Source organism: Strigops habroptila (genome assembly GCF_004027225.2).
Source record: "Strigops habroptila isolate Jane chromosome 13 unlocalized genomic scaffold, bStrHab1.2.pri S16, whole genome shotgun sequence".
Lineage (NCBI taxonomy): Eukaryota > Metazoa > Chordata > Aves > Psittaciformes > Psittacidae > Strigops > Strigops habroptila.
This window is the reverse complement of record NW_022651054.1, coordinates 2,655,130-2,669,947: the sequence shown is the minus strand read 5'-3', so window position 1 is coordinate 2,669,947 and position 14,818 is coordinate 2,655,130. Positions and strand designations below refer to the sequence as shown.

The following is a 14,818-nucleotide window of genomic DNA, read 5'->3' as shown; positions in this document are numbered from 1 at the left end:
GGAAGTATGTACAAGAGAAGGGGAATTGGGCAAAAAAAATAGAAAAAGGAGGGAAGAGGTGGGAAAACCTTCTTTAGGGTTAGTTTTAGGGTCATAGATTCTTAGTGCTGATGCACTGTTCCACTGAAATTGCCCATTCCTATGCTTGTTTTTCAGTTCAGTTGGAAATTGTTTGAGTCATGTTTGCCATGGAGCTGGCAATTGTAAGAGTAAAATGATGGATATCCACATACATTTGGGCAGTCCCTGTATTCTAAAGTATTAATAATTCAGTTCCCTGGGACAAGGAAAGCGCTGGTGAGACCATTCTCATGGCTCTATTAAGCACTTGCTGGCCCAGCAGCGTTTGTCAGTCCTGTCCACAAACCTGAAGTGCAGCACTGACATAATAAGCTTGTGTGTGTGTCAGAGATGGGATGTCAGCTCTTGGCAGAGAAAGATTTCAATTTCAAGCTTGGGAGAACTGAAAAGTAATGGCTTTGCTTTCAAACAACCGCTTTGCATCTCTCGGGAACAAAAGGAGGGAAAGAAATGAAAGGGCCTCGGGGTGGGTGTTGCAAATAGGGTTAATTGTTCCTTCCATCAAGATGCAACACAGGGAAGTATCGTTAGGGGGAGTTGACAGTTTCCTTTGTCTGCATCATGGACTTCTCGCTTCCAGTGGAGATATTAAATGTGCAGGCTTTTTACGGAGAACGAAATGGTGTACCCAGGGGAGAGGCAGCTGCAGAACCTGTCAGGATCTGCTGATTATAAGGAGTTAAAAACCCCCTTTTCGCTTCCGAGACTGAGAGTTTGAAAAGCTGGGCTGAGCATCACTGCTTTCCCAGCGTGTCCACCTCAGGCTGTGGTGTGTTCACTCACATTGTTCATCCGAGCCCTTTAGATCGCTGGGTTTGCCAAGTAATAGCAGCAGCGGGTGCAGAACGAAGATTGTGAAACTTGTGCCTGTGGATAGAAAGCGTTTGCTGCTTCCCCTTACGTTACACGCTCACCAACCATCCTTCCTCTGAGCTCCTGCCTTGCAAACTGGGTGTTGTCAGCTCCCAACGCTCACTGCTTCTTCCTTTATTTCTTCTTCTCAGGTGTTGTAAGGAACTGGAACCATGACGGACTCCAAATACTTCACGACCAATAAAAAAGGTTAGTGTTCAGCTGCTGTGGTGGATTGGTGGTGGTGGGTGGCTATTTTTACACAGCTTTTTAACTGCATGCGGAAGAACTTGTGCTGTTCTGTTAGCTCCGTCCCTGTTTCTCATCTTCATCATCTAGGGAGAAACTTTGCAAGTGGGTCACATAGTGCCAGAAGACAAAACTGATGTGTATACGGTTTTGTGATGCACAAGATGACCCCAATTGCTGCTTTTTCAAGGATCAGGGAACAAAACGTTGGGATTTGAGTGCAGATCTGGTCAAAGTTTTAGTTATGGGCTTACAAGTTCAAGACTGAGGATGGTTTCTCTGTTGAGCACCACAGGGTTAAGTTGATGACATTTAGTATTTAAGGTGTAAGTGTATATCTCTACATTGAGCTGTTGCAGATAATGGGATTTCATGTGGCTGTTTCCTCCAAAGCTGCAGTGCTCTGTTTGACTTCCCCTTGGCTTTACTGTAGGTGTGGTGGTCTCCTCACCTCAGGACAATCTGCTGCCCTTAAGAATGGGTGGACTGTAAAAGATCTTTGAGGACGTTTTACCCATTCACCTATTGCAAACCAGGGCTTGTTCTGCTGAATCTGTCCCAGGCAGATTTTGTCTTCTAACCTGTTCCTAAACAGAACACTGTTGCTGATTGCAATTTAAGCCTGATGTTGCTCATCCTTCTCCAGCAGATGTGGAAAATGGTTCACATTAAGCTCTCCTTTTCAGAACGGCTGAGTGTTTCTGATGAATGCTTGCCAGTGAGAAAACTACAGTGCCGATCAATTTATGTTTCATTAAGCTTCAGAATGAGCTCATAAATTAAGCAAATGAACTTCACATCTTTCTAAGGAACAATCCTATCTGTAAGTTGAGTCCTAAAGGTGGGGGTTTCAGCTGTGGCTGCAAGAGGCGAGCCTGCACTCTGTGAGCTTTGGTGGCACTCTGCTGCTGGCTGAGCTCTGTCTGGGACACGATCTCAGTGTGAGTAATGTGAGTATCTCTGGCAGGCAGGAGGTATGATGAGTGCTCACTGCACTGTGTTCTTCAGAACAGTAACTCCTCTTCTTTCATGAGGTACCTCTTAGTCTTTTTTTGTCAGGCTCTTCAGTAATCAGTGCTGCTGATGTGACAAACTGCCATTAGTGTGTAGGAATTGAAGGTTAGAGGCTCAAATGTGTTTCGTCACAGAGATTTTGATGCTTGTAATGTGTCCTCAACCTGTGGCTTCCAATGAGGAATACTGCCCACCATCCTTCTTGAGGAAAGCTGTCTGTCAGACAGAAGCATTATCCTTCCCACATTACTTGCTCTGTCTGGAACAGGCCTCATAAGCAGAGTTTTGCATCTGTTGCTTTATTTTGCAAACTTGCTTTGCTGCTTTCATGATCCAGCCTGAACTGACATTCCATGCACTAGCATCTGGAAGAATTAGTGTCGTGGAAAAGGCAGCTTTGGCAACCTCAGAATCCAGGCAAGCTGTGTCACACCATTTTGTTAGTAGTAGCTCTCTCTTTCTAGCTTGGAAGGGATTTATTCCACTGGAGTAAATTTGTGCTTTCCTGTTTCTGCTCCTGTGTGTCACTGCATTTGGGCTACATGACAGTCTGCTGTTTTCTCTTTGCGTTTGCTGGAAGCAGGTGATGATAAGCCAAAGTTGAAAGTCTGGGCAAAATTCCTAGCTTAGTTAGTTAGTTCTTGCAGGCACGAATCTGGTGTCTCCAAATATCTTTCCATCTCAGTTATATAATAGTTGCCTCCAAGAAACAGACGCTGCAGTGATGTGATTTAATGTTCTGGAAGTGGGAGAGCTGCAACATGCAGCGTGGTTCTTGTTAACTGCTTTTTCCTTAGCAAGGTGTTAGCCCATATCATTATCTTGAGTGTTGCAGCTTTGCTTCTCGTAGAAGCTCGTTCTCCATAAGGTCTGACAGCTGCTGTGCTGGTTTTATGGAACAACAGGCTGGGAAAGTAAAAAGTCACTCTTGAATTATCCCTAAACCAAGACCCTTTTCAGCTCCCAAGAGGCTCAATCTGTTTTGTCTTCTGCCAGGGGAGATTTTTGAACTGAAGGCTGAACTCAATAATGAAAAGAAAGAGAAGAGGAAAGAAGCTGTGAAGAAGGTTATTGCAGCCATGACCGTGGGGAAGGATGTCAGGTAAACCCAACTTTTCTTGCACCTGTAGCAGCTCTGGTTGTCCTGGGATTTGGTCAGGTGTAGCAACACATCTCCATGGGGCAGCTCTGAGCCTGTCATCTTGATGTGGCTGGGTACTGAGGCTGGCTCTGTCCTTGCCTGTGCTCTGCTTGAGCCACAGCTTCCTAAAGCTCCCTCCTGTTACTGAGAGCAAAAGAAACAACTGCTTTCAGTGCTGGTTTAGTGAGGTGCCAATAGCCCTTTTTTATTTAAAAACTCATCCAGAATTCATCCATTTTGTATGTCACTTTAGATGATGTTTTCTCACTTGTTGGTAGCTTGTGGTTTAGTGTTAGAAAGGCAAGTCCAAGTGTTTTCCTTAGCCTTACTTGTCAGAGCATCAATTTAAGCTACATCTCAAAGTGAGTGATTTTAAAACTGAACCTTTGCCTCACAGTGACTCAAGGACACAGGCATTTACCTTCTGCAGCACTGTCTCCAAGACTTTATCTGTCTTTGAGGCAACCAGAAAAACTTGCTTCAATGGACGTTTCTCCCTTCCAGCTTCTCCTGTTACTGGAGTCTCCCACAACGTCGCAGTAGTCCTGGATTCATGGCAGTGTGCTCTGTTGCCACGGAAATAATACGAGGTTGCAAATTTAGCAGCATGACTTCATCGTAGAATGAAGGGGCAGATAAACTGCAGGAAAGAAAAAGTAATTTTTTTGGCCAGCAGCACTTGCCCTTCACCTTTAGCTCTCTACAGTGTACCTGAGAGCTGCAGATCTCCTTGTGTAACTACCTGAGTCCATCTGCAGTGCTGAGTACAGATTGCTGCTGGAGTTTTGCATGCAACTCAGCTTGTCAGCATTGAAGCTTCTAATCTCTGTAGAGTTTACCAGGCTGAGATTTGCAGGTTCTTTGTAAGTGTCCTGCATTACCAAAACGTTTTTAAACATTTCTTTTCCTTGTGGGTTCATTACCAGGCAGAATGTTCTTGTTTGGTGAACTCCCCAATTAAAACACCTTTAGGAAATTGCATTAGTTATCACTTGTTCCAGAAGTGACCCATGTCAAAGCCCTAGCAGAGATTAAATGATTACTATAAAAGCCATTGCAAACTGTTTTGGGAGGGAAGTTGACCTCTCATTAGACAGCAGGATACTTAAAGTGGAACTCCAATTTTTCCAGCTTGATACTGTTACTATCTATCCCCTTTGCATACCATGCAGTCTCACTGCTTTTCTTAGTTTTGGGTGGGAGTGTTGATCTGCTTGAGGGCAGGAAGGCTCTTCAGAGGGACCCAGGCAGGCTGGATTGATGGGTTGAGGTGAATTTGTATGAGGTTCACCAAGGCTCAGTGCTAGGTCCTGCTCTTGGGTCACAACAACCCCTTGCACTGCTACAGGCTTGGGGAAGAGGGGCTGGGAAGCTGCCCAGCAAAAAAGGACGTGGAGGTGGTGGTCAGCAGCCAGCTGAATATGAGCCAGGACTGTGCCCACATGGCCAAGAAGGCCAAGAACATCCTGGCTTGTGTCAGCACCAGTATGGCCAGCAGGACTGGGACAGTGATCTCCCCCTGTACTGGGCACTGGCGAGGCTGCACCTCGAATCCTGCGTTCAGTTTTGAGCCCTTCATTCCAAGAGAGACATTGAGGTGCTGGAGTGGGTCCAGAGAAGGGAATGAAGCTGCTGGAGGGTCTAGAGCACAATGTGAGGTGCAGCTGAGGGAACTGGGAGTGTTTAGCCTGGAGAAAAGGAGGTTTGGGAGAGACTTTCTTGAGGTCGGTCTCTTCTCGCAGGAAACAAGCGATGGGAAAAGAGGAAATGGTCTCAAGTTGCACCAGGGGAGGTTTAGATTGGAGGTTAGGAAAAATGTCTTCACCAAAAGGGTTGTCAAGCACTGGAACAGGCTCTCAAGGAAGTGATGGAGTTGCCATCCCTGGGGGTATTTAACAGATGTGTAGGTGTGGCACTTACGGACATGATTTAATGGTGGAGTTGGCAGTGCTGGGTTAACAGTTGGACTCGATGATCTCTTCCAACCTAAATTATTCCCTTGCTTTCCCTTGTCTATCCAGCTCACTCTTTCCTGATGTTGTGAACTGCATGCAGACTGACAACCTGGAGTTGAAGAAGCTGGTCTACCTTTACCTGATGAACTATGCCAAAAGTCAGCCAGATATGGCCATCATGGCTGTCAACAGCTTTGTGAAGGTAAAGAGAAAGTGTTGACACTAGTCTGCACTAGCTCAGCACTTCACATGCAGTTCACAGTTCAAGGTGTTGAAGGCACTGGTAAGACACGTCACTTTGCTCGCATGCTTTGAAAGGGAAGGTGTTTTTTCAGCTGTAGGGAATGGAGATAGTGGAAGGTAAATGCACCTTCTGCTTTTGTAAGTCATTCAGCAGCCATCCTTTTCTAGGTTGTTTTGGAGGAGCTTTGCTCAGAGATGCAGGTGGATTGGATGTATGGAAAATGATGTGGTCTTGAAGTATAAAGTGTTACATTCCCTTCTGCTTTTTCTTTTTCCTCATCAGAAAGGCTAGCCTTTGTGTACTGCTTCATATTTTGCAAACTTAAGGGATTCTTATGCCTAGAACTGATGGCCCGTGAGAAGTAGCCCTTAATGACTGTGGCATTGTGTTTAGTTGATTAATTTTCCCATAATGTTCTCTTGCTCCTTTAAACCAGCAAGGCTGGAAACCAGTATATTACTTTGAAAGTCGCCTGTGGCTAGCTTTTGGGTGGTGAGAGCTGCGTCTCTAGCTTAGCTGTAGCTGCTAGGTCATATTGAAAGAAGCTTTGCCTGAGAGATCCAAGGGACACAGAGATCACAAATCTACAAGCTAACATAGCCTGAAAGCATCTTGAGATAGTGTAGAATGTTTCTGTGACCCAGCAAGCTCCACCTTTTATCCCTGATCTGAAATAATTGCCTTTTTTTAGCATGTAATCAGAGAGAATGACTTTTGTTTTAAGTAAGAACAGCCTGATTCTGGCTGCAGGAAAGGTGTCAGTGGCTGGTGCTGCAGGTTTGCTTACTGCATTTCTGTCCTATTGCAGGACTGTGAAGACCCAAACCCTCTGATCCGTGCTCTGGCCGTGCGTACAATGGGATGCATCAGGGTGGACAAGATCACGGAGTACTTGTGTGAGCCTCTTCGCAAGTGTCTGAAGGATGAAGACCCTTATGTACGGAAGACTGCAGCTGTCTGTGTGGCGAAGCTGCACGACATCAATGCCCAGATGGTGGAGGACCAAGGATTTCTGGATTCCCTGCGTGACCTGATTGCAGACTCCAATCCCATGGTAATGTACATGTTCTTCCAGTGCATTGCTTGAGCTCACAATGGGCAGATAATAAGAAATGTGAAGTCTTTTTTGTTGCAACTGGTGCCCCATGGTGTATGTGGTGGTTAGTGAACACTTGTTGCCTCAGAAAACAGGAAGTACCTTCTATTCTTTGATCTCTTTGGGCTTTTGCCTGTTTCGAATGCTGCAGTGAATATTTAAGTTCCTGGTCAGATCAGTCAGAAGAGCAAGAAATACTTGATGCTGCTGCCTTGGTGACAGCTTATAGCGATTGCTTTCCTGCAGGCTTTCGCTCTCGGAGTGAGATTCAATGGATTAATTCGTTCACTAATGCAGATAAATCCACTAGCCTGTAATGAGTGGAGAAAATCAATGCTCATGTGTTTAATAAAGTTAAATGAGTCATGAGAGGTGGAGATCAAGACCAAGAATTTCACAGGAGTAAATTACCTACTAAATCAGTACTTCACTATGGTTGATGAAGGGTCCATTTCCATGTCGGGCATCTTCCGCTATTATTTTGTAACTAAAAGGTGGTGGCCAATGGATTGAAGTGCCCTACTGCATAATCCTGTCATTCATTATGGTTGTCCTGTGATCATCTGGACTCCAGTGAGCATACTGATATTGCTGTGAGTCCTAGCAGGGGCTAAAACTCCTGCAGCTCAGTTTAACTCAGTTTAGGCATGTCACGGCTTTTTTAGCTCCTTTAGAGCACAGGTCTAAAGGAGCTAAAAGACTACTTAAAGACATCATTTTACATGGGGCAGGTCTAACTGCTCTTCTGTGGTGCATGAATCAAACCACAGAAAGCAAATTGCCATCCTGTTACAGCTGTCTTTGGGCAGGTTTGGGTACATCAAGTGCAGGTGGTAAGGTGCCATCCCCTTTAGTAGGAGAGAGAAGGCTGCTGACTGCTTTACTTGCAGCTTTCTAGAGACAGGAAAACTAAAGGTGTCTGACTTCACAGGCACGAGTCTGTGAGCACTGGTGCTTATCAGAAGATACAGGCGCCTGTTGCCTCTGATATCCAGCTCTTTCCTGTTCGTTTTGAATGCCTCCCTGGTGTTTTTCTGTGCCAGGTTTCTGCATGAATATTGATGACTGCTTGAAGATGCTCTCTCTGGCTAGGCAATTTAGAGGCATATAAGGGAACACCTGCTTTTTTAATTCAATGTTGAGGATGTCCTTGCAGCCTCTGAGAGCACTTGATTGGGCTGCTTTAGTTCTGCCTAAATGCTGGCCCCTGGCATTCACTGGCTCTCAGGCAGTGATGGTGTGTGCTATGGACAGGGGTATAACCTTACTCTTTTAGCCTTGGTTCCAACTGTTTGATTTTCTTTTGCTGATTACAGCCCCTGGAGATGAGCTGAGGAGCTCAGGCTGAAAAGATGTGGTTCTTAAGGGAAATTAATAAGGTTTTGCTTGCTCCTTCTGCTTGTTGATCTCTATGGAACTAACTTTTGGTAAATGAACCGTTGGCTGTTAGGAGAGCACCAATATCAAAAGTACATTAACTTAATACTGACTTAAATGAGAAGAAATATCAAAGGAGAGGAGGAGAAATATCAAAGGGCGGCGTATGCTCCGTTTGCTAAATAAACCATCCAGAGTAGCATAGGGATTCCTAATAAAACATCAGTACAACTAATGAGCTCCTTGGTGGGAATGAGGATGGGCTGGGACAGCAAAAGCTTTGCAGCTCTACAGCTACTGAAGCTGTGCAGGATCACAGCACCTGCCCCACGTTGTACTCGCCTGCTCTTCCCGAAGCTGAGGATTCCCAGCAGGAAAATGTGATTTGGAGGAGTGATAGTGATGAAGGAGAGGCCTGTGATGTGTTTTCAGATCAGGTTTTGAGAGGATCACATGGCTGGGGTTCAGTGTACTGGTTTCCCAGGTTTTGCTGTAAACAGGGCATTCTATTTTTGCTTTTTAAGGGTGCATGGGGAGAGCTTTTATCAGCCTTGGGGCTCTTTCAGCTGCTGACTTTAAAGTAAATTGTAATCTTTTTAAGTAAATCTTTTTAAGTAAAATGTATGAATCAGTATGGGCTATTCAAAGAAAGATCACTGACAAGAATGGTACAGATGGATCCATCCTTATGGCCTGTTCCTCTGTAAATCCTGCATCTCAATCATTGCAGCCTGTTCTCTAAACTCATTCATATTTATATTATAAATGTTTCTCCTCTTCTGATGACTTGTGGAAATAGGCAACATTAGACATTAATGAAGCAGAATTTTGTAGACAGGAAATCCACACTTGTTCTCTCTTCTGAGAAGTGAGGATTTGGAGCAGGAGCTAAAAACCTCCTGTTGAAAAATAGTATTTAGGAAGGGGTTTCTTATGGGTTTGTAGTTGGCTGCCTCTAGCACATGAGCAAGCACTAAGCATTCTAGCTGGGTAGAGTAACAACTCCATCTGGGGCTTGCTAATTGCCTTGTAGTTGTGCAGAGATCAGGGTGCTCAAACCACCCTCATCATGATGCTGGTAAATGCTCCATCCCTGGCAGTGTTCAAGGCCAGGTTGGACAGAGCCTTGGACAACATGGTCTAGTGTGAGGTGTCCCTGCCCATGGCAGGGGGTTGGAACTGGATGATCTTGAGGTCCTTTCCAACCCAAACTATTCTATGATTCTGTGTCTAAGTTGGAGGTGACCTCGTCAAAAACGTTTTGGTTTGTTTGGGCTTTTTTCAAATATACGTATATATATATTCAGACTAATAGCTTATTATCATAGAATCATGCAAATAGAGATTGGGGACGTTCAGACAAGTCCTGTTGAGGTGCTGTAGGTGCACAACCAAGACGCTTTCCCTCTTTAACTGGGCTTTTATGGTGAAGATCTGGCCTTTGTTCAAATACAGTGATCTTTTGCAGAGCTGAGGGGTTGCAGATGAGCTGCTGTAGTTGTGATGAAAGGACTGACACCTGAGTCTGGTAGTTCATTAGCTGCTTCTGAAAAATGCCTGTGGTAGCTTTGCAGTTCCTCTTGGATGAATTAGTTCAAACTTCTAATTGCATATATATTGATATATGGCAAGTTACCAAATGGGTTGGTGGCTTGCTACATTTCAGCTGAGTTATCTGAGATGCCTTACCCTGTGCAGGCAATGGACCAATAGCGCATACAAGGGCATGGTTCAGTTACTGGGTGGTTACACTGCAGAGGTTTGATTGTGGATGGAGTCTTTAATCTCGTTTTACACATGGGTGTAAAGTGCTTGTGGCTGCCCTTTGTTGCTTGAGATCCTAGCAATGAGTTTCCATTCATAGAGGGAACCCTTATTTCTTCCCAGAGCCGTCTAAGGCAAACCCTTCTTTGCTGTGCATTTCCTTGCATGAAGCTCATCAGAACCAGGCCTGGATGGATGCAAAGCTAGAGCCTGTTTTAGGCTGTTAGTGTGCTGCTGCACTTATTCAGTGCTCAGGACCTTTCTTGCAGGTGTAGTACAGCTCAGAAAGGATGTCCTCCCATAATCCTTATGTTCTAACAAAGTACAGTTTGTGTGACATCCCAGGATTTTTGTGCTCTCCTGATTGTACGCAGGTTACTGCACAACACTGTTCACACACAGCAACAGCAGTAGGTAGTAGTGGGGTGGGAGAAGTAGGTCTCTTACACACCTACTGATGGCCAGGGGCTCTCTGAAGTCTTGGGCAAACTTTTCTTCTTAATTTCTCCTGATACTCTTGGTCTGACACTTGTGACTCAGACCTAATGCGTGCTGCTCGTTGGAGCATTGCAAGTGCTGAGCCCTGGTGATGAAGAGCAGGACCACGAGATGGCAGCAGCTTAAAGCAGAACCAAAGCTGTCGTTAAGACACCTTATTTTGTAACTAGTTCCCTCCTGGCTTCTTTCACTGCACTTGGTTTTCTCCAGGAATGTAAATATTGGCAGAAAAATGCAAGAGGAAATCCATCTTAAGCCTTCCTGGTCTTTAATATTTGAACGGAATGACCTTTCTCTCCAAATATTTTCAATCCTTGACCTTCTAGAGTAACTTTTAACTCATGGAATAGCTTTCTTGTCAATCTGCCTCTTATCCACATGGCTTAAGTTAGGTTGATGTCACCTTCTCCCAGTTCTTTTCCAGGTGCTGTTGGGGTTTTTATTGCTTTTTGTAGCATTTCTTCTTCCTTATGCTCTGTTTTGTCCCTGTGATGTGCACAATCAGACCTTTCATAGGTGTGGCTGTTCTGCTCCTGGGTTTTCATGGGCTGCATAGACTTGTGTGCTGCCCAGGAGTATGTTATGTATTACACCATCTACACATCCCAGCTTACTGGGAGAAACACCGTTGTGAATCAATACGGAGTAAACTGAGATCACAGAAGCAGCTGATTAGGAAATACATCAAGTATGTGGAGTATAATTAAACTTTTTTGTTGTGCCAGGGGGGTTTTTTTGCCTTTAGCATTAACCTGCACTAAGAAAGGAGTCTACTGAGATCTGACAACCAGAGCTGATGAGGTCCATCTTAATCTAATCAGAATTCCCTCTGGCAGTGTTGAGTTTCTATAGCTCACAGACTAGACTAAAAATCTATTGATATAAATCACAGTGCTCTCTTGTCTGCCCTGCTGTGACAGCAAGACATGTAGGTTCCTGCTCTGCCAGCCAGAAGTTCACAGGGTATGTGTGGGCTTCCTGGGTGACCTTATGGAGGAAGAAGGTCCTCCTTTTGTTCTTTTTCCTACTAGCTGGCAAGCAGTATGTCTCTCTGAGATCGTGTCCTGAGGAATAAGCCTGTTTAGAAACAGAAGCAGCTTTTTGTCTCTTGGGCTGTCTTCCACTGTGTACTTTGCAGGAATTCTATCCCTCTGTGTAACAAAGCTGAGAAATGAACCTCTTGCTGAGAAGCTGTTGGTGGTCCTCTGAGTCCCAACAGGACTTTGTAGGAGGCAGTCTGGGATGTGGGACTGTTCTTGGAGAACATGGGCACAGGAAGGCACTTGTTCCTCATGGGGAAACTTGGACTTTTCACAGCTGTGTGTTTTCCCCTCTGCAGCTGATGTTTTATCTAGTGCCAGGAGTAAACTGCCACTGCTGGATGAGTTTGTGATTCCTGCTCATGAAGGTTGTAAGGACTTGGAAATTCACATCCTACTGGAGTGTTGAATACTGCTGGGAGCTGTGGGCTGTGCCTCTGCAGCAGGTCATCAGTCTGGGGCTGCCTCCGAGATACCCTGGCTGGAAAACATCCCTCTTTTCAACCTAGGTGCTGCAGAATGAAGTCTGTGTTTTCAAGTCCCCAACCATGTCTGTGTTGGTCCTGTGTGTGGTTTGGGGCTCTTTTAATCTCTTTGTGCCACTGGTGGAGATATGTTTCCTTCTGGGAGATGCTTGATGACATTTCTAGGCATCAGTAGGTGGAGTTTGTTTGCCTGCTGTGAATGAGACCACTGCTTAGGGGCTGTTAGAGAGTGGTGGCTTCGCTTTGGGGCTCTTTAATCACTGCTCCTGCTGTTTACATGAGGCTGCCCACAAGGGAGAGCACCACTTCATGCAAAGTAAGCAGACAGCTAGCAGTAGCAAGCTGGAAATGCAATAGGTTACAGAGGAGCCCGTATAAAACAGTGGCTACGTTAATGTATGTGGTGCAATGGTTGAAAGAGGCAACATGGGAGGTTGCCAGAGGAGTTCAGAAGCCAGCTTGTGTGTCTGTGTTGCAGCAGTCAGACTGCAAAGATTTAAACTGGAGGGAGAAGGGAGAGCTGCTGTCTGCAATTAATGGCACAGCTTCAGGTTAGCCACCCTGACCCTGCTTGCTCTGCCTCTGGAGACCTGGTTTTGGCTTTGGGCTTAAGCTCCTGCGTCTGCTCCTCCAGAGGAAGCTGGAGTCTGACTTACTGGGTAGCTACTTTTTAATCCAGGTTGTCATCCTAAAGAGGTCTGAGGGAATTCCAAGCCTGTATGTCGGACCTGATTTGTTTGATTGATGGGTTTTGTAGGCTTGTGGATGAAGGATGCTGGTCTTGAGCACTTCTTGTAGAAGCTGTGCTTTTCTTTGCCTTTGGAATACTGGCACCCTGGCACAGAGATGCAAGGAGTTTGTATGATAATGCATGAATTCCCATGACTTCTCAGAGTCTGTCCTCCCAGGCTCCTCATTTATAAAGCTTAATTGACAAATCCATCCATCAGAGACTTATCTCCTTCCAGTTGCTCCTACCAGTATGTGTCTAATTCCCAAAGCGTTAGTCTTGCCGAATAGATCATTCCAGGATCTCTAATATCAACCAGGGCACTGGGGAGCTTTATTGACATGTATCTAAATGTTACATTTCCAGTTGGAACAGACACTTCGACTTAATGACAAGCACCATTTGTCAAAAAGTGCTGTGGCCATGCTGCTTTGTAACTCTGCACCCTCCTTTTCAGGGCTGCGTTAGGCTTTTATTCATGCTTAGCTGGTGCCTGTCTTTTAAATAGCTGCCTGGATCAGAGACAGCCCTGTTTGCCACTGGATGGTGCCAGTGAGAACCTCTGCAAGCAAAATTGCAAAGGGCCTTAGGAAAAACACCCCATAAAAATCCTTTGTGGTGTGTGATAGGTCTGGGATCAGAGCCTGGCACTTGCTGGAAGAAGCATAGCGGCTTTCAGAGCCTCAGTGGCTTCCTACAGAGTTTAATTTCCTGTACTGGGGGGCTCAGAAATCCTTTGAGTTGGAGCCATCCCTGAAGAGCGTCTTGCCCACCTACCACAAGAGGTTCAATAATTGGGGGAAGCAGTCTCCTGTCTTACAACTAATCCATTCTGATTTTGCAGGACATCAGAGCAGGAGGGTGTTTTCGTCTGCCACAGAGTGGCATTGTTCTGCAGCGCATAGCAGGAGCAGGGAAGTACAGAAACCAGTCAGGACAAGCACACTGTGGGAAGCATAACACTTTGACTGTCCTTTCATTGTCACCTCCAGAAAAATTCATCCCACTTGCAAAAAGCAAGCTGGAGATCTTCCCCACTCAGGCAATATACGGGATGGGGTCAGGAACTGATCATGTATCCAGCAGTGCGGTTCCAGACTTCTAGGTGCAAACCTCCTGCAATGGAATTAGTGGAAGATGAATGACTTTCCCTGAGCTTTGGAAACCAGTCACAATTAAGGCTTAACAGGGGAGCTGTTGCTTTGCACGACTACATAGACTGGGGATGTGTTAGTCTTACAGAGCTTTAATTTAAAGCCATGTATGTTGCATGCATTAACGGTTTGAAAGGTTCATATAGGCTCTGTGACTTGCCTGATTGGGCCATTTTAATTGTTTATAGACCACTTCTAGGGAAGTAAAGTAAAAGGGGCTTGTAGATGAAAGATGTCACATGAACAGAAGCAGGGGTCATGCATGGAGGGAGTGCTTGTCTGTGTTAGCACTTGTTAGGGACCTTTCAGGCACACAGCATCATGTGGCCATGAAGACGAGCAGCCGTGTGAAGTACCCATCCATGCGGATGCCCCTGATATCCCATCTGGGAGCCTATGCTTAGTGACACGACCACACCATGCAAGCTGAGAGTGCTCTTTGGAAATGTCAGCACCTCTCTGTTCTGGAAAACATCACGTGGTGCCGGGCTCTCTTGAGGGTAGGAGCCTTCAGCTATGTGAGGAAGGCTGCCTTTCCTCAGCATCTTTACAGGGCACCTTAATTTTGCCTCTTTTTCTTCATTTTCTCCTCATTTTAATGGGATGGTGAGCCAGAGGTTCCTGCTTTCAACAGCAGAACATTGTATTTCATTAACTCCATTACACACTTGGTTTAATTTCCAATTAGCCTCTGATGCTAGCAAAATAATCTGATTGCTTTGACTGTTGGGCGTTCTAGATCTGCCTAGCTTCCCTCCTGTCCCCCCAATCCCCTGCAAAGCTTTTCCGTGTGGGTTGATAGGCAGACACTCAGGTTTTCACCCACCCCCTTTCCTCTTTGTTAATGCATTTTATACCATTTGCTCTGAGCTAAAGGTTTGAGCTGCCAGAAGGAATAACTGGCAAATCAGTGTTCCTACCTCTGCAGCTCTCCGCAGGGTCGGATCTGGTCTCTCTGGCTGCAGAGGGGGTTTGTCTGTAGGTGGGTTTAAAAATGCTGGGTTCTCATTAAATCTGTAATATAGTTTTAAGTGCAGGGTTTATTGTGTTTTTTTTAATAAGAACCTGGGAGATTTAGTTTATCCCAGTGATGCTTCTTTGAGAATCTAAATTTATTGGGAAATTCCAGCCAAAAATC

General features: G+C 45.3%; 1 protein-coding gene across 4 annotated transcripts in view; it reads left to right on the top strand.

Moving 5' to 3' along the window:
* AP2B1 (adaptor related protein complex 2 subunit beta 1) overlaps positions 1 to 14,818 on the top strand; it is a 77,674-nt gene that overhangs the window by 2,698 nt on the left and 60,158 nt on the right. For 3 of the 4 annotated variants that reach the window (XM_030472221.1, XM_030472223.1, XM_030472219.1), the window contains exons 2-5: positions 1,086 to 1,143; positions 3,193 to 3,298; positions 5,359 to 5,494; positions 6,345 to 6,590. In XM_030472221.1, coding sequence (XP_030328081.1) covers positions 1,107 to 1,143; positions 3,193 to 3,298; positions 5,359 to 5,494; positions 6,345 to 6,590 — 525 coding nt within the window. In that variant the 5' untranslated portion in view covers positions 1,086 to 1,106. Of the gene's footprint in view, positions 1 to 618; positions 851 to 1,085; positions 1,144 to 3,192; positions 3,299 to 5,358; positions 5,495 to 6,344; positions 6,591 to 14,818 lie in introns of those variants that run through there. The other variant, XM_030472220.1, reaches the window with a different exon arrangement.